Below are 17,394 nucleotides of genomic sequence, written 5' to 3' on the forward strand. Positions count from 1 at the left end.
AATGTTTTAAAGTTGTCGCTTGTTGCTTTTATCTAGCTGGTCATTAGGATTGTTGTCTGTCCCGCAGATTCAGAAGCAATCATTAACAGAACTGATTGCTATGTAACTGTGAATGTGAGAGGGAGCATACACATTGAAAGTGAACAAGACATGCGTGTGTTTTTGGATCCTGTCATATACTTATCATAAACACACCTCCCATCAATTTCTCATCTTATCTGGCATTAAATAACATTTCAGTCTAATCGAAAACATTTCTCTCTGCAGTGCTTCTCAGATCACACAGTGAATGACACAAAGATGCAGGGTGTGTTTTCTATTTATTATCAAGTGATCCTGATCTCTTGAGACGTTCTACTCACAAAGCTATAATCTATAATGAAAGGCATATAGAGAAACTTGATACATACATCTTTGTACAACAATAAACACACCCCGCCAGCTCTCAGCCATGCTCAGATCAACCACCCCCACCTACTCGAGGAATTCCTCTGCCATGACCAACTACAGTACAATGAGAGAAGTGAGGGATAAACAGAGAAAGACAAGAAAAGAAAGAAAGAGGGGCTGGTGTACGGGACGGGGCAGATGGGGGGGCAGAGATGAGTATATAGAAATAATACAGATTGGGGCATACACACACACTGGGGGATAAATAACGGTGAGGGTAATGGAGAGAACTAAGGGTTTTGGAAGATTGATCTAAGAGTCGGTGACCTACATCAACAGGTTTATGTTTTAAATAGGCACCCTGACTCCTCTTTTCTGTGGCTCACTGCCTCTGCCTCTCTCTCTCTCTCTCTCTCACACACACACACACACACACACACACACACACACACACACACGCTCACAAAGACCCTCGTGAGAGGCAGTAGTACTAACAAAGAAGGAAGGGTCTATGGATGGATAGCCATGATGTCCTTACAGCTGAACGCAAAGTGTGACCCACTCAACCTGACCTGTCTAAAAAAGGACATGAAGGAGGGGGCACCACATGATGTCTTCCATGTGGCTCCCCCAAAATCATCTAGGTGAGGTGTAGAACTCATGGGGGTTTATGGCCGGACAGAGGGACCCATGTAGGGGGGCAGCATGTTTAAAGAATTGGAGCAGTGAAGAGCAACCGAATAGTGCATTCATTTATCAAATTAAGGCTGTGAAGCAGGTTTAAAGCTTTGGGATAATAATTCATTCAATGAAAAAAATCAAAGTAATCCTTCTTTCAACAGTCCTTGAGACTTCATTTAATTTCGAGTCTAGCCATGTTAATGTGAACCAGAGGCCAGAGGAAACAGTCTTCCTAAATGTTCTTTTACTTTTCACTATGTTTTGACATCTGAGAAAAGGATGTTGCTCTGTGTGCCTCCTGCACTGACTTTCCATAGCTGCTTTAGTTTGATTTAATTACTTTAATTAATCTAATTGCCATAGAATGTGGTGGGCATATTACAAAAATATTTGAAATGAAATCACTGTTTGACTGATTAATTAAAATATTTGTGGTGGGATGTTTTTTAAATATACTCAGCAAAGAAGGTAGGGGCGGGCTCTAACCTATCTGAGGCCACCAGCTTTACTAACATCACAAGAGGTCAGAGTTCAAGTTTAATACTCAAATAGAGATGCTGAGCAGCTGTAAATCTCATCATTACCCCTACAGAATGCAAGATATAACAATAGGTGTGTGTGTAAGTGTGTGTATGTATGCAAGTGTGATTATAAGAGTTGACAGCGAGGTCATGGCTGAGGGTTTGCTGCAGCGACCGTACTAGCATCCTCTCACCGGGAACAATATGCGGTTGGTCAGACCCACTGAAAAGACCACAGGATTGTTGGCCATCGCTGAGGGCCCACCACTTTCCTGTCGCTCTGCTCCAAGGACAACAACTACTAAAACATGATACTGTCCCCTGTGCGTAAGCATGAACTGTCAAATGATTTTTGAAAACAAACAATCCCAGAGAACATTCTAAGAGACTTATTTACAACTTGAATTTGTCCATTCAGTAAATCTAAAATCAGGGTTTACACACATACTGGCATCAGCTTTGATGATCCCAGTCAAATAAAACAACAGGAAGATGTGAATAAACTAGCATGGTTCCTTTGTTATTTGTTGCTGGGAGGCATGTTGATTAGAAATTAGAAAATGCAAAATGAGCTACATCAGAACTTGGCACTATAAACTAATAAATTTCAATTCTGTGAGTGGAATAGATAACTTTCTTTTAAGTTGTTGTTAGACATTAGTTTATTCTTCTTTGTCCTTCCTTGTCTCTCTGATGTCTCCTCATAGGGTTGAGAGCATTAATTATACTGTCTGCCCACATGTAGTGCATTTTTTTCCACATTGGCCAAATATCACATAATTGAGAAGCAATAAACTGAAATGACACCAAACACTGAATTAGATGGCTTGAAACTAACCTCAGTTTTAGAATGATTATCTCTAAATCTCTTCATGTACAGCCTGGAAAACTGCTTAAATGAGCAGCCACAGAAAACAGCATAAATCCAAAAAAGCAACAGGAACTCTTGCTTGTGGAAATATTGTTGACCCTGTTTCCCTTACTAAAGTCTTCTTCATTATTTGTACAAATATAAAGCATTTTGTACTGTGTAAGTATGGGGAAGCAAGTATGGGGAAACATTCCACGTGTCAACTGTGCATGCACAAATGTAGAAGCTAAGAACCTATTGCACCAAAAAATGTCTCTGGAATTTGGTTTGGTGTTTCAAAAATGTTATTCTAACACCTATGGTTCATACACTCAAATAAGCATGCAGTGAGCCAGGTCAGCCCCCGGTGTTGGCAGGTTTTAAGGTATTCATCTGTCTTGCACCAAAGGATTATGAATTGTTCTACTGCAAGGTACTTCTGAGGGAAATGGTCATTTGAGGGAGAACTGGGAAAGTAAGTGCAACATTTTATCCTCTCAAAGAGTGGAAATAAAAACCAGACCATAACTAATAAGAGATGTATAGTCGGTAGGTCTATGGGTTTTCGCACCATGAAAAATGCAAATACAGAACACTCACTGAGGAGAAGTCTAACATTTTGCATTGTGTTTACTTATCCTAATAACAAGTGCTATATAAGTGAGCATCGCTCTCCTCGGGCCTGAGTTTTCATGTGATTATCTAAGAGGATAAGGTAAGACGCAGAAAACATGTCAGAACAACAACCAAACTTTCAGTATAACTAGCGGGGATGTGTCAAGGAAGTAATATGGAACTACTGTAGGATCATGAATATTGCCATATATAGAGTTGCTATCAGACCATGAGTTCCAGATGAAGATATCCTTTACAACTCTTGTCCCCAACAGTGATCCTTGGTGCACAGATCAGCTGAGGCGGCATGCAGCCTGTTGCAGGGCGGTTAAGCATGCAGAGCTGCGCCTTCATCTACTATTTCCCCACACACTGGGAACGCAAGCCCTCTCATCCCCAGAAAACATCAATCTCATCTTGTCTGCAATGTGCATCACTTCAGCACCTTTCATCAATGAACAAGCTCCGTTTATGGCACTGTCCCCTTTTGTACTGTGCAACCATTAGAGGGGTGAGACAGAAGGAGAGAGAGGCAGGCAGTAAAACAGTTTCCGCCCAGTGAATCACATTCAGGCCCTCACACAGGCGACTGGGGGCTGACCCCTGCCAGGCGATGACATAAACACTGACAAACAAAGGACCTGAGCTCCGAGCAAGTGTGGTTCTTTGAGGATCCAAATCTACAAAAATAGACCAACAGACGGACTATGACCTGTGGGTTTGTGATAGTGGAAATAGAGATTATAGGTTGTATGTTAGGTTTTTTAATGGCAAGTTTTGCTGCTGCAAACAAAGAGGGAGGACATAATTATTCAAAAGACTGAAGATAATTTCACCCTTTTACACAAAGATACATTTCAGAAACAGTCAACAGGGAAGGCTGGCGCTGGAGGAAGAGCAGGTGTAAGTGATGAATGGACACAGAAGCAGCTCCCTCCCTTCCTCCCTGGTGAGAAAGGGGATTTAACTCTCCTGAAACACCACAGAGGAGGCAACAAAAGAGATTTGCAAGGGACGCACCCAGATGACATCATGTCAAATCAATTAGAGACAAGGTGGACATATTCAATTATTCAAGGACTGAAAACCCCACCCCATCAACTGTAAATGATGGAGCCTGGACATCTGCATAAAATACGCAAAGAAGCAGCAGCACAATGAGACTACAGTCACCACTCGTTGATTTAACAGTAACAGCACATGTGCGCAACTCAAAGTGTGCCGAGATTACTTATGGCCAAAGTAAGCCTATAGATTAGTCAACGGAGCCTTTATGAGAGGGTCTCCAGCCCACCATGTGTGGCAGTTCCCCCTGAATTGTTGTTTTATTTCAGTGGGAGAGGGAAAACCCACACAAAGCGCAGTAATCACACTGGAGATCCTGGATGTAACCATGGAAGCGTTTGTCTCCGTCCTCAATGGGCTACCCGGCCATTCATTTACTGATTGCGCTGAATCAATATTTAGGCTTTTCAATTTTATTAGCTGCTCTGAGGGGGATTTTTTGGCACAATGCAAAAAGAAATTAGCTGTGGCCAACCACTTTTAATCGTTTTCTTATAGTGTTATACAATATGTCTGCTTGAGCTGTCTGGCATAATTGATGAGGAGTATCGCTACTCATTTGTTTCCTTTATTCTCTGCACTATTAATCTACCACTGGCATTAGCGCCTGGAGTCACCAATAATTACTTACTCACTTGCTGAAAAATAAATCCAAGACATTTGCATTGTCCTAGAGGTAATGTAACCACAACAAAGGCTATTTCATCTCGCATCCAAGTCTTTCTACGGAATTATCCAGCAAAGTTTGGCCCGCATCCGTACTATTAGCGCACACTCATAATGACTAACTAACACACACATCTTTAAAAAGAGACCAGATAAATCATTCCAATAACTTACCTGACACCTTGCTTAGCCTCTCTGTCCAAGATAAATTACTATAATGTATCTACTGCAGAGGATAACATCTATAAGTGCTCCCAGCTCCTTCTCTTCTCAAACCGCAGCCAATAACTGCATCATTTGGTACTGATGATTAAAACATACTGAATTCGGGTTTTCCTTCGGCAGCTTTGGGTTCCCGGTGAACAACATGGGATGAAGCGCGTTTGTCATGTAACGGGACTGAAGCCGGGAGAAACAACGGAGACGGAGCGCGGTTCCCCGGTGTGTTCAGGACCCTCTCTCCTCTCTCTCTCTCCCTACGCACAGCTCCGGGCTCCTGCAGCCATGTGAGAGTATGAGCAACTGCTACTGTACACACACACGACTCGCTGTTCCAGCAGAAAGATTAGTTTGCAGCTACTCAGGGACTCCAGCTCGTTCCCCGGTCGCTGCCTAATGAGACGAGATGTTTTAATCCCATTTGTCTCTCAACTGTGCTCCATGTGGTGGTGGACAGCTCCACCCAGCGAGCCACGGACGTATGAAAAGCTAATAACTTGACCTCTAGCGCCATCTCGCGGGCTGTGTTAGAAGCGCCAGTGGTTACGTCATTACGTAAATATTCTGTTGACGTGGCGTGAGCAGTTCAACAGTAGCTAGCAGGCAGGTACCAGTTTACTAACCAAAGGCAAGGTGAGAGAGAAGATAATCCCGTGGAAGTATGGATATGACTCAGGTCAACTGATTGATCGGTGTCAACCTTCTTCAGGTAAAGGTAGTAGACTTCCTCCAAATATATCATTCTTTACTTGTGACAACTGACCGATAAACTGCAACTTAGTTAGCTACTGACGTTAGCCACATAAAGCTACTTAGCACTAGCCTAGCCGGTGTAGATGCTTAGTTTGCTTAATGTGGACTTGCGCTGTAAGTTACACCACCCTCCTATCACTACAAGACCAACCTGACAGTGCGTGTAAGCCATTGCTCTGGTGGCTTAAACAGACGTGTTTCTAAAGTTACGTAATAATTCCTAATGGACTACGACATCGACTGAGGTGTGTTTTATAGTAGTAACGTTAGTTGCTAACCGGGAATTTTGCCACAGTAACTCTTTGCAAGCGTAGCTAGTGAGTTAACGATAATCACAGTCCTGCATGCTTGATAAAGAAGATGATTGTTAGTGTCCTAACATCTTAGATGGTTAGCTGCTAACTTAGCTAACATTACCTTACCTTGGTCAGGAACCTGGTATTTTGTTTCAAGTAACGTAACGTTAGTAACCAGAGGCTGCTTTGCTCACAGGTTAAAGCTGTGATAGGTGAATAGATGGGTAACGTCGTGTGACAAGATGTCACATTAGCTGGTGATGTACCATGGCCGTAATAGGTATCAGTATACATGTTATATAAACAGAGGACCTTGACATCTTTTGAATTGAATTGAATGTACTGCCTGTAAGGTCACTTGTCATACTGAAAGAGGTCCAATCTTATCTAGTTTAACTCTAGCCTGAATGCACAGGACTGTCAGAGAGGTTTTTTTTATTTTTTTTTTACTTTTTCCCAGCATGCTGAGAAATGTGAGAAACGTATCATTAGCAAATATACTTCACTGCTGCCTGCACCTGTTAATTGCAGGTTTCAGAGAGAGAAATGCATGTTTCCTCTTGCATGGTGGCATAAAGTTCACAAAGGCCAAGCCGTTTTATAGCTGTTGGTTGTAGTTTATTTGATTCATATTTGTAAGTTTATCTGAAACAGTGGTCACATTTGGTATGACATTGATGGCTGTAATAGTACAATGGTGATTTTTTTTTTTTTATGGATGTCCACTGTAGTCTCTCCCCCATGCTGTTAAGCTGGGGAAAACAATGACATCTATTGCTAGTAATAGTACCATACCGTTAAGCCATCCTCCTAAATAAATATTTGTTTAGCTTAGTTCAAACGTGTTTTCCTTGTTATCTTCTTTCAGGGTTAAGGATACCTTGATGGTATTCCGGAAGAATATGCTGTACAAGTTCAGGATTTGTTACTCAAGCCTATCCCTGCTCTTCCCAACACAGTGAAGAAAAAATGTCCAGTAGAAACCAGCTCTATGGGTTCCAGTCAGCCTCCATAGTGCAGCCTGCCAATGGCGGCCATGCCTATTTGTTTGGAAACAATGGCTCAGAGAATGACCTGTCAGAGGAGGATGGGGAGAGCTGTGAGCTGCGGCCACGTGGCAGAGAGAGGCTGCGGAGGAGCACCTCCAGAGAAAAGATGGAGGATATCATCTACCTGACCAGAGATATCCAGGAGGGTGACACCCTGAACAGCATTTCCCTGCAGTACCATTGCTCAGTACGTCTGCGCTCAGATCTGTGTGTGTGTGTGTGTGTGTGTGTGTGTCTTACCCAGTAGTACCCGCTCAACTCTTCCTCATTTCCATGATAAAGTGGACTACATTCTTTCATTCTTGGCCCTTTACACAATTAACAATTATTATTGATAAATCTGTGTCTTACTTTTAAATTAATTCATTTAGATGAACTAGGCTAATCAGTTATTCTAAGTAATAATAAAAAAATTGATTAGTTAACTTACCAGTCCTGACTGATGTCTTCAAATTCATTACAACCAGTAGTCAAACAATATACAATGAGAGATGTAGCATTATAAATATCTAGATCCAGACTGAACATTGAAAGCTTCAATGTTAAATGTTAAAGATGTCTTCTTTGTATCTCTGTTACTGTATTTTATCATTTAAGAAAACTAAGTTTCAGCTTATTGTTTAGCTGTCCGATACGCAACCAACTGTTTTGCTGTTTTGGTTCACTATTACTGCCCTCACAGTGATGTCAGCCTCAGGAAACAACTTTTTCTAACGAGAAGCTCTAAATACTGTGAAGGCCCATAATACCGATTCCACACTACCTGCTCAGCACCAAAGAAAAGATAGACACAGTTAGCTGGCAGGCATAGTGAACCATCAGGAGTTGGCTGAGACAAAGAACGGAGCTAAAAGGAGAGTGAATATTTACGTTTGCCAGGTGGCCAGAAACAGGACCGATAATGTTGCTGCAGAAGTTGACCACATCAACTTAAAAGGTCTACTTGTTTCAACAGAAACATTGACCTTTTAAGTTCTCAAATTGTATTAAAATTGTAGACAAGTATACAATATGGACAGGCTAATAAAAATGTCTTTGGTTGTTAAATTATAGTTTTTTGATTGAGTTAGAACGGTCAGTACAATTTACCAGCGCCCAAATAACATGGTAGTTTTTCTAATGGAAAACTTGTTGAATTGTCATTACATACCCTATGTTTAATTCCACCATAATCATATGGATAATATTTACAACTCTGTGTGTTAATCTGGGTGGTCCTTTTCAACAAGTGCAAAGGCTGCCATTTTAGTTTGTTGGTTGACTCAGAATCCAGAATATTTAGCTGACAGTGAATGTAAAATAACACTAACTGTAAGGGAGCATGGTTAGCTCACTTGGTTGAGCACCTGCCCCCCTGAAATATCTTTTAATAAAAACATTTTCTTTGTAAGCAGCATAGTAAATTCATCTTTCTTTTGTGCATTTCTCAGGTGGCTGATATTAAGCGTGCAAACAACCTCTTGACAGAGCAGGACTTCTTTGCCCTGCGGTCGGTCAAGATTCCTGTGAGGCGCTTTAGCGTCCTCACTGAGACTCTCAGCACTGGACCTCTCCCGTCTGCCTCCCCCTCAGGTGGGAGGCGCCTGCCCCAGATCTCAACCGTTACCTCACTCCCCTCTGAGTCCTCCACAGACTCTTCTTCTTCCACCGACAGTGTGGAAGGATTCCTCTTGGAGAAGGACAAGGACATTGAACGGCTGGTGAAATCCACAGGTCCGTCTCGGAGCAGTCTGAATGAGGTCGTGTCCTCCTTAACGCTGCAGCAAACGCAGCCACTGCTAGGAGAAGTAGAGTACAAACCAGCACAGAGAAAGGACCCTTATTATGGAGCAGACTGGGGCATGAGGTGGTGGACAGCTGTGGCCATCATGCTGGTCGTTGGTATTGTCACACCTGTGTTTTATCTGTTGTACTATGAGGTTCTCATGAAAACTGACGTCAGCCATCATGGCATTCCTACACAAGCTAATGTCAACATGCGTCCTGAAGATCACCAAGGCAATAATGGTGACCTTGCTGTTGGAGAAGACAAACATGCAGGGGCTGGCCCTGGATACCTTGATGGAAATGTGGGTAATGGAGATCAACAGGGACCCGGTGGGGACAAAGCAGGAGACAGAGAACACGGAGGACATGAGAAAACATAACAAGGGATTCTACCTTTACATACAAATTTGTTGCTTACTCAGAGACCTAATAAAACTGGGTGGATGTTCCCATTTTGAGTAGTTTTTATAGACTTTATACATCAATGCAATCTGTCTGACTGGGACAGTCACTTTTAAAGGTTTTCAGGAATAGGACTAGAATAAGGGTGTGGCCACAGTCGTCCCTTGTCTGTTCATTTACATTTATATACTTTTCAAGTAGAGCTGTAAGTATTAATTGATTAATCAATTAGTTGTCAAATATTAAATTATTGAAATAATCGGCAGCTATTTTGATAAGCCATTGTCAGAGAAAAAGTCCTAATTTTCAGATTCCAGCTACTCAAATGAGAATATTTTCTGGTTTCTTTACTCCTCTAGAACAGTACATTTGAGGACGTCATCTTGGACTGGTCTGGGCTAATCACAAAAATGATGGACAGATTAATCAATAATGAAAATAATCCTTAGTTGCAGCCCTATTTTCAGTTATAAATGGGCGGAAAAGATGCTTGGCTGAAATGTTTCGAATGACGGATTTATTGTTAACAATCAATGTACCCAATAGAATGTTTGTTATCGTCTATGCTGTTGCATTCTCTGTAAGCTACCCACAAACTGTGTCCAAAGATTTCGAAAACAAGCCGAGACAGACAAGCAATTCTGTTTATTCAGTGATGCGACCAGTGGTCACACCCTAAGAGATTCATTAATTTTGTGGATTTGGTTTTAAAGCAGTTCTTACTGTTTAATCAAACTGTAGACATTTTTTGCCATGTTAGAAATGGTGTCCAATGCTGTTTGTTGGAAAGGTATGATTACTGCCTTTGTGTTTAATATAGAATTAATTTATTTCAAGACTATTGAACATTAGCCTTTATTTACACTATCAGTATTTGAGACAAGTTGAATTAGGTTTATGGATTTCCATGAAAGTTGCTTAATATCTTTTGCTTTTAGCTTGCCTGTTTGTCATTCCAAAAAACCTCGAAGAGCATGGTGAGGAAAATGGGAAATGCACAATATTCCCACAATGACTCATACTCATTATGTGAAATTTTACACTTTGTTATATAGCCCTTTTATTTTATCACTGTGATACTTCATGAAAAAGCATTAAATGTTGTTGACAGTATGTGCCTTTCAACCTGTGGAAATGTGCTACAGGCTGAAAAATAAATACATCTATTTTGAATAAATTATTGCCAGTGTGCACATAGTTTGGCTTCTCTTATTTACATATGCCTTTACGGACAGCTTGCGTCTCAAGCTCAAACTTAACAAACCCACCATCACTCTGCTAAATAGTATTCCCAACTTATGTACAATATTTAACCAAAAGAAACAATCACATGATGATTGTCAACTTCAACCGTATACGCATGCTTGAGTGACACCCTCTCAGTATGTTCCTTCACCGTCCATATTATCATCACTTTCTGCAGCAAAATCTTCGCCATTGTCAAAATAGCTGTCAATGTAGTCGTTTTCCTAGAAAGAAATAAAAGTAGAAATATTAAGTCTGCTGCTTACATATCGACCACATTCAGTTTGCATTGAACACAGTTAGGAATAAAGGAATTGAGGTTGTCATTTGTAATCTAACCTCTTCAATATCCTCTTCATCATATTCTTCCGCTTCAATTTCTTCCTCCTCATTCTTATCCTCAGTTTTCTTTTCGGTCTCATCGTCTGATTTTTCTGGGTTCCCGTCATCTTTCTTTGCCAGTTCCTGAAATGTTGACATTAACATTAAATTACTTATTTAAGCATTTGCCTGCTCAGAAGGACATACATAGTTGTATTTGATAAATCACACAAATTAACACATGTAACACTCAGTAGTTGAACACAGAACAAACAATCGGGAAAAAAAAGCTTACATCTAATTTACTCAGCAGATCTTCTGCGTCTTTGCGCGATATCTTCACAGTTTTCTTCTTTATGCCTGTTGGATTTAATCATTAGGTCTGTATTCTTACAGTCACAGAAAGGGAATCTTATCACATGCATAATGGTTTAAATTTACCTGGTTTAGCACGAGGTTTTTTCTTTTGGGGCATCAATTCTTTTGGGAAGAGGTTCCAGTCTAAAATATTAGGAATCATATTTCCATTATTTTCCTTTTTTCCCCTCAATATGCTCAAATTGCATGACAGTTTGTTATGCTTAAGTTACGCAAGTACCTGGAGTCCATTCCTCATCCTCCATCTGGCTTTGCTTCAGGTATCGCTCCGTGTACTTCTCCACTTCTGTTTCATGTAAACAAAGAGAATGTTCTGCTTCATTACACCCCCAAACAAGTCATCACATTCAGCAGTTTCATGAGGGTATCAACACAAAAAACAAAACACTGGTTGCTAATCCTTATTCTTAGCAACAGCAGTAAATCATAATTTTAAGTATAGAGTGAGCAACTATTGGCTGCATATATGTACTGTATATACGATTGTGTTTGTCCCAAAACAAAATGAGTGACTTTTATAGACATGATCTATCAAGTCCCACTGTAATTACAGTTAGCACGTTTAAAGGCATTCTGAAAAACCTTAATTGACTACCTGTTATGGATATATTTAGCTCATCGCTGAATAAGGGAACTCGAAAAGGCCCCATCAAGCCAGACCATGGAAATCATATTAAAACCACCAGATGAGGCAGCAGCTGTAACTTAATATTTCTGCCATAAATCTGCCTTTCCCCAAATACGACCCTAATTAAATGTCTCAGTTCCTAAGTGCTGCATTATCCTCACTGACAGCAGCCAATTGTCTTGCCATAGCATTTCTATTGGATGTCAGGTTTCTAATGCACTACTCTCCCCCTCACCTGCTTTGTTGGACAGAGGCTTGATGTTGTGTGGTAGCCGCTGCATCGTTCCCCTCATCTCCTGCTTTAAGGCCAGCATGTAGTCCTCATCTTCGCCAGCTTTCAGTGGCACTGGCTTAAAGTCTGTGCTCTGCATGAGGATAAGATAGTGGAAGGGAGATAACAGCAATCAATTATAACTTTTCCATAGAGTTTGATATGTGTGTGATTAACACTATGGAGCAGATGTGGCAACATATTGAAAAAGCTGTACATTTATAGATGCAGTTTTAGTATCTCCAATTTATTCTTCAACAGATTACGTTTTAGTTTTATCCAATATGAGTATTTACAGTCAAACTCTGTATAGTAAAATGGTGCCAAACTGATGTGTGCACAGCCCATTTTGGTACAATGATCAAAATTGGTTTATCAGTTGACCGGGGGACAAACTTTCAGTCAAGCACAAGTGAAGGATACTGAAGTGCTTAACTTGAAAAATAAACAAATGGTGTTATTATTATTTATTATATTACACGGTATGCTGCAAATGTTGTGTAAAGAAAAAAAATTACAGAACCTCCTTAACTCATCCTAAACAAGTGTCACATATGAAGCCCGGCTTAAAATTAAATGGGACAAACTGACCCTTAGAGGCCTCAAATGTGGTAACATGTGGTAAGTTGCTTAGGAATATATACCACCAAATCAAAATGTCATGGTTGGTCTCTAGGTTTGTGTGCAAAATATAATAAAGCTGTCATGTGTAATGTGCCGTGTGCATTGTACTTGAAAGGCACTTAAATTTATAAGGATAGCTACAGAATGCACAGAAAATATGAGGAAGAGAAGTCAATTGGGTCCAAAAGTAATTTTTGCCCTATTTTCAGCACCATGCAGAGAATAATAGACGCATCCTGGAGCAACTGATAGTTCATCTCCTATAGGAGGATGCTCTAGGAAGACGTACTTAATGGGAAACTACTTTTAAACAGGTGGAGGCTCTTAACATGGCCATGACACATAGCAGTTTTAGCAAATATTTGCAAAATTTTTCATGGCTTGTACTTTAATTTAAATACATCATAACAGAACCTACACATCTCTTTGAATTGTCAAAAAAATAAAAATACTGGTGCAGTTACAGATTTGAATTTCACCCTCCCTGAAATGTTTGGCATGCAACACTTAGAGGGCTTATGGGTGAACTGAGTATACTGCAATGTGATATGTCATTGTGTGTGTGAGTGAGTGTGCTCGGTACTTACTGGAAACAGCGGGCTGGGCCCCACCCTGGCTTCTGGCATGCTGCCCCTGCCGATGCCCAGAGCGTCAATGTTGAAGGTAAAGGCAGCTACTCCACGACCCTTGCCTGCCATGGCTGCAAGCCTCCTCTGTACCTGCAGCACAGAGTCCACATGTCTCCAGTCAACTTCACTGTGAAACACGTGTAGACACAACAAGTTACTGTACCACAGCTGCTTTCATCGCCTTATGCAGACTATGCAGCGTTGGTCAACATATATATATTGCATCAGAGACTCAACCACACATACACACAACCACACATAACGTTACAAGAAGCTGTAATACTCACTATGGGACTATTAGAGAATTGCTCCTAATGTGGAACGTTAAAGTTTGTGTATTTCAGGGCTATTCGGCGGCATTTAGCCTTTACCAAGTCTCTATGTTTTCACTTTTAGAGTTTACTTGTCATTAGCTTTCAGCTACTCAGTTCCATCTATTGTTCGGACGTAAACTAACTCCTGAAATCACTAAATTTAAAGGTAAACCTAAGGCAGATTTGTACGGCTGTGCTAACACCAGCATGGAAAACGAAGCACACACGACTCAGCAGTATGTGCGTAAATGTGCCTTTAACTCGCCCCTCCCCTACGTGACGTTTGAGAAGGCGTGGTTTATTTACAGCCAATAGTTGCGCGCTTGAGGCTGTCGTCACTCATGAGTTCGCCCAATGAGCACGCTTTTCTCCAACAAGGGTGTGTCGGCGGCCACCATCACACTAACCTCAATGAAAACATATCACCTCTAGCTAGAAGGCTAGTTACACCTCTCCGCCGAAAAATCAGCTGACAGCACGAAACCCGCAGCAGGTTACTTCGATACGTGCATGAACTGGGATGTCTGCAGCCGACTGGTACGCTCACAAGTCGCTCGGAGACGGACTCTTCTGGATCCAGGAGCGATTCTACCAGTCGGACAACCGGGCCAACATCTGGCTGCTGCGCGGCACACACCAGGACGTGGTGATAGACACTGGTCTGGGCTTGAGGAGCTTACCTGACTACATCGACGGCAAGGGGCTGCTCGGCAAAGATCCGCAGAGGAAGAACCCGCTGCTGGCCATCGCCACCCACGCCCACTTCGACCACTCGGGCGGTCTGCATCAGTTCCAACAGGTGGGCGTCCACAGCGCCGAGGTCGATGCTTTGGCCAACGGAGACAACTTCGAGACGGTCACCTGGCTCAGCGACAGGGAGATAGCCGAGGCTCCCAGTCCAGGATGGAGGGCAAGGCACTACAAAGTGAAGGCTGTGCAGCCCACACACATACTGCAGGAGGGTAGGTAGGAGATGCAGCCTTTGCAGATTTGTTTTAGGGGGGTGGATCTGTGATAAAACTCCACCTCATAAGGTCTAAATGCATTCGTCTAGGGATACGCATAATGGTCGATACCATTAGATGATATTCAATGGACTCAAGAGCTGTAGTTTGCACATTAGGCTCTACCATACAGAACCTTTTATCTCCACTGGGGGATTTACCCGCACAATGAATTCAGTAGAAGACCAATAATGACTTGCTAAATAAATCCAAGTCACATACTAACCTACACATGCAGTGTCAGAAATATAGGCATACAACATGTGCGGTGGTGAGGAACAATATGAGGTGAGAGGTAGCTTATACAGGTGTAAATGTAGTATTACATAACATGAGTTGGGCTATGTAAAAAGTGCAGAGACGGGTCATTAATCAAGGGGGGGGGGGGCACTCAAAGGAAACTGTGTTGATTGTTTGTGAGATGATATACGACAAGAAGAAATCAGGTTTTTGCAGCTAATATGCTCATTCTTTAACTGTATTTGCAGAGCAGCTCTATTTTAAGCCGGTGTGCTGATGAATTTGGATTCTGTTACTTCCAAGAAAGAAAGAAGAAGAAATGGGCCATACTTCTGGAGAGCATCCCAAATATTAATAACCTCATAGCACTGATTTAGCCATCACCCAAAGTGCTGTTAGCATATACACACCAAATCAATCACTAATGGACTAAACTCAGGACAACTAAGCTTTATCACTCATTTCATGATAGTTGTTGCACAAAGCTTTTATCTCAATGTATGGGATGAGTAGCTATGTTTTTGTTGGAGTTTGGACCAAAACATTTATCCAGTTATTGTCTTTAGTATTCTCACAGAGTAATTTCTGCACTTCCGGTCAATACACTGACTTGTTCTGCTGTGTCAGAGCCACTGCTGCATTGCAGTTGGAATATCTTTGCTTGATGTGTCAGTTTCAGTTTTCCGTTTCAATGATATACTGAATGTCCTGGACTCTGCAAATCATGGTGATACGAGGTGACACACAAATATAACCCTGGCTTCATTCCATCCAGCCAAATTATGAGGAACATAAGGATTTAGTTACAAGTTATATTGTGTTTGTATGTGTGACTATGATACTACTTCTCCCTCTCTCCTGTCTAGGCGATGTCATCAACCTGGGTGACAGACAGCTGACGGTGCTCCACATGCCTGGTCACTCTCGGGGGAGCATTTGCCTCCACGACCGTGACAATAAAATGCTTTTCAGTGGAGATGTGGTGTATGATGGCGCCATGATTGACTGGTTGCCCTACAGCCACGTCAGTGATTACATCAGCAGTTGTGAGCGGCTGGTGGGGCTGGTGGACAGCGAACAGGTAACACACTGAAACACACCAGAGTTTGGCCTATCCATTTCAGCTCATTGTTCCTCCAATCCTCAGTTGGATAACTCAAGATATCCAATCCCATCTCCTAAAACAAAACATAGTAGATATATAATGAAAATGTCATTGTCCTGTTCAATTCAATTTTATATATATAGCGCCAAATCACAACAACAGTTATCTCACAGTGCTTTTCATAAAAGAGCAGGTCTAGACCGTACTCTATGATGCTATTTACAGAAGCCCAACAGTTCCCACCAAGAGCAAGCACTAGGCAACAGAGGCAAGGAAAAACTTCCTTATAAGAGGCAGAAACCTCAAGCAGAACCATGGCTCAGGGTGGGCGGCCATCTGCCTCGACCGGTTGGGGTGAAGGAGAGAGAGAGAGAGAGAGAGAGAGAGAGAGAGGGCAGGAGAGGAACAGAGAGAAAAAGAGAGGGATGGAAGAAGAGAGGGGGGGGAGGGAGGCAGCCTACACAATATACACACACAGAGGTACAGACAGTAAAGGTGATGTTGCTATAGACTAAATGAAAAAATGGTACAGATATTTATCGTAGTGTTAATGGTAACAGTCGTAATGTTAATGATTATAATAACAATAATAACAGTAGGACTAGCAACAATAGTCGTTGTAGCAGAGGGTGTCGAGCAGGAACACGGGGGCAGCAGGTGACCCGCAGCCACAGATCCAAATTCCACAGCTCCAGAGCCAGAAACACCTGCAGGAAGTGATAGGAGGAGAGAGGAGAGGGACGAGAAAGCACAGGACTACCAGAAAGGGGAGAAGTTGTGTTAGTAACATGCAATAATGGGATGAGGTTGCATACAGAGGGAGAGAAAGTAGAGGAGAGAGGAGCTCAGTGCATCATAGGAAATCCCCCGGCAGTCTAGGCCTATAGCAGCATAACTAAGGGATGGTTCAGGACACACCTGAACATTTGAAGTTTAGCTAACTGATGAGTTTCATCTGGTTTGATCGATAGATATAACTGAGTATCATCTGCATAACAATGAAAGCTTATGGAATATTTCCTGATAATATTGCCTAAAGGAAGCATATATAAAGTGAAGAGGATTGGTCCGAGGACAGATCCTTGAGGAACTCCATGACTAACTTTGGCATGCATGGAGGACTCATCGTTAACATGTACAAACTGAAATCGATCTGATAAATGGGACTTAAACCAGCTTAGAGCGGTTCCTTTAATGCCAATGAAATGTTCCAGTCTCTGCAATAGGATCTGATGGTCAATGGTATCAAATGCAGCACTAAGATCTAATAAAACCAGTACAGAGACAAGTCCTTTGTCTGATGCAATAAGGAGGTCGTTTTCACCAGTGCTGTCTCTGTGCTATGATGAGCTCTAAATCCT

General features: G+C 41.8%; 4 protein-coding genes across 9 annotated transcripts in view; 2 read left to right on the forward strand and 2 right to left on the reverse strand.

Moving 5' to 3' along the window:
- adgrv1 (adhesion G protein-coupled receptor V1) overlaps nucleotides 1–5,394 on the reverse strand; it is a 109,229-nt gene extending 103,835 nt beyond the window's left edge. Inside the window, exon 1 of the mRNA XM_046034481.1 lies at nucleotides 5,110–5,394. The gene's annotated coding sequence lies outside the window, so the exon portion shown is untranslated. The remainder of the gene's footprint in view (nucleotides 1–5,109) is intronic.
- Nucleotides 5,395–5,568: 174 nt separating this feature from the next.
- lysmd3 (LysM, putative peptidoglycan-binding, domain containing 3) lies at nucleotides 5,569–10,465 on the forward strand. 5 transcript variants are annotated; one of them, XM_046035359.1, is made up of 3 exons: nucleotides 5,569–5,722; nucleotides 6,925–7,292; nucleotides 8,536–10,465. In XM_046035359.1, the coding sequence occupies exons 2-3, from the start codon at nucleotides 7,026–7,028 to the stop codon at nucleotides 9,250–9,252; spliced, it is 984 nt and encodes a 327-aa protein (XP_045891315.1). In that variant the 5' UTR covers nucleotides 5,569–5,722; nucleotides 6,925–7,025; the 3' UTR covers nucleotides 9,253–10,465. The 5 variants fall into 5 exon arrangements, with proteins under 5 accessions (XP_045891315.1, XP_045891317.1, XP_045891316.1 ...); XM_046035361.1 differs by having other exon boundaries at nucleotides 5,574–5,722; nucleotides 7,016–7,292; XM_046035360.1 differs by having other exon boundaries at nucleotides 5,574–5,716.
- On the reverse strand, nucleotides 10,305–13,923 carry polr3g (polymerase (RNA) III (DNA directed) polypeptide G). 2 transcript variants are annotated; one of them, XM_046035366.1, is made up of 8 exons: nucleotides 13,658–13,923; nucleotides 13,329–13,497; nucleotides 12,082–12,211; nucleotides 11,439–11,504; nucleotides 11,282–11,341; nucleotides 11,136–11,200; nucleotides 10,859–10,984; nucleotides 10,305–10,743 (listed from the first exon to the last, which is right to left on the reverse strand). In XM_046035366.1, exons 2-8 carry the CDS (start codon nucleotides 13,437–13,439, stop codon nucleotides 10,654–10,656), a joined length of 648 nt encoding a protein of 215 aa, XP_045891322.1. In that variant the 5' UTR covers nucleotides 13,440–13,497; nucleotides 13,658–13,923; the 3' UTR covers nucleotides 10,305–10,653. The 2 variants fall into 2 exon arrangements, with proteins under 2 accessions (XP_045891322.1, XP_045891321.1); XM_046035365.1 differs by having other exon boundaries at nucleotides 13,329–13,460; nucleotides 13,658–13,921.
- Nucleotides 13,924–14,058: 135 nt separating this feature from the next.
- mblac2 (metallo-beta-lactamase domain containing 2) overlaps nucleotides 14,059–17,394 on the forward strand; it is a 5,208-nt gene continuing 1,872 nt past the window's right edge. Inside the window, exons 1-2 of the mRNA XM_046035364.1 lie at nucleotides 14,059–14,646; nucleotides 15,795–16,009. Coding sequence (XP_045891320.1) covers nucleotides 14,205–14,646; nucleotides 15,795–16,009 — 657 coding nt within the window. The 5' untranslated portion in view covers nucleotides 14,059–14,204. The remainder of the gene's footprint in view (nucleotides 14,647–15,794; nucleotides 16,010–17,394) is intronic.

The sequence above is a fragment of the Micropterus dolomieu genome, linkage group LG21 (assembly GCF_021292245.1).
Source record: "Micropterus dolomieu isolate WLL.071019.BEF.003 ecotype Adirondacks linkage group LG21, ASM2129224v1, whole genome shotgun sequence".
In the NCBI taxonomy this organism is placed as follows: Eukaryota; Metazoa; Chordata; class Actinopteri; order Centrarchiformes; family Centrarchidae; genus Micropterus; species Micropterus dolomieu.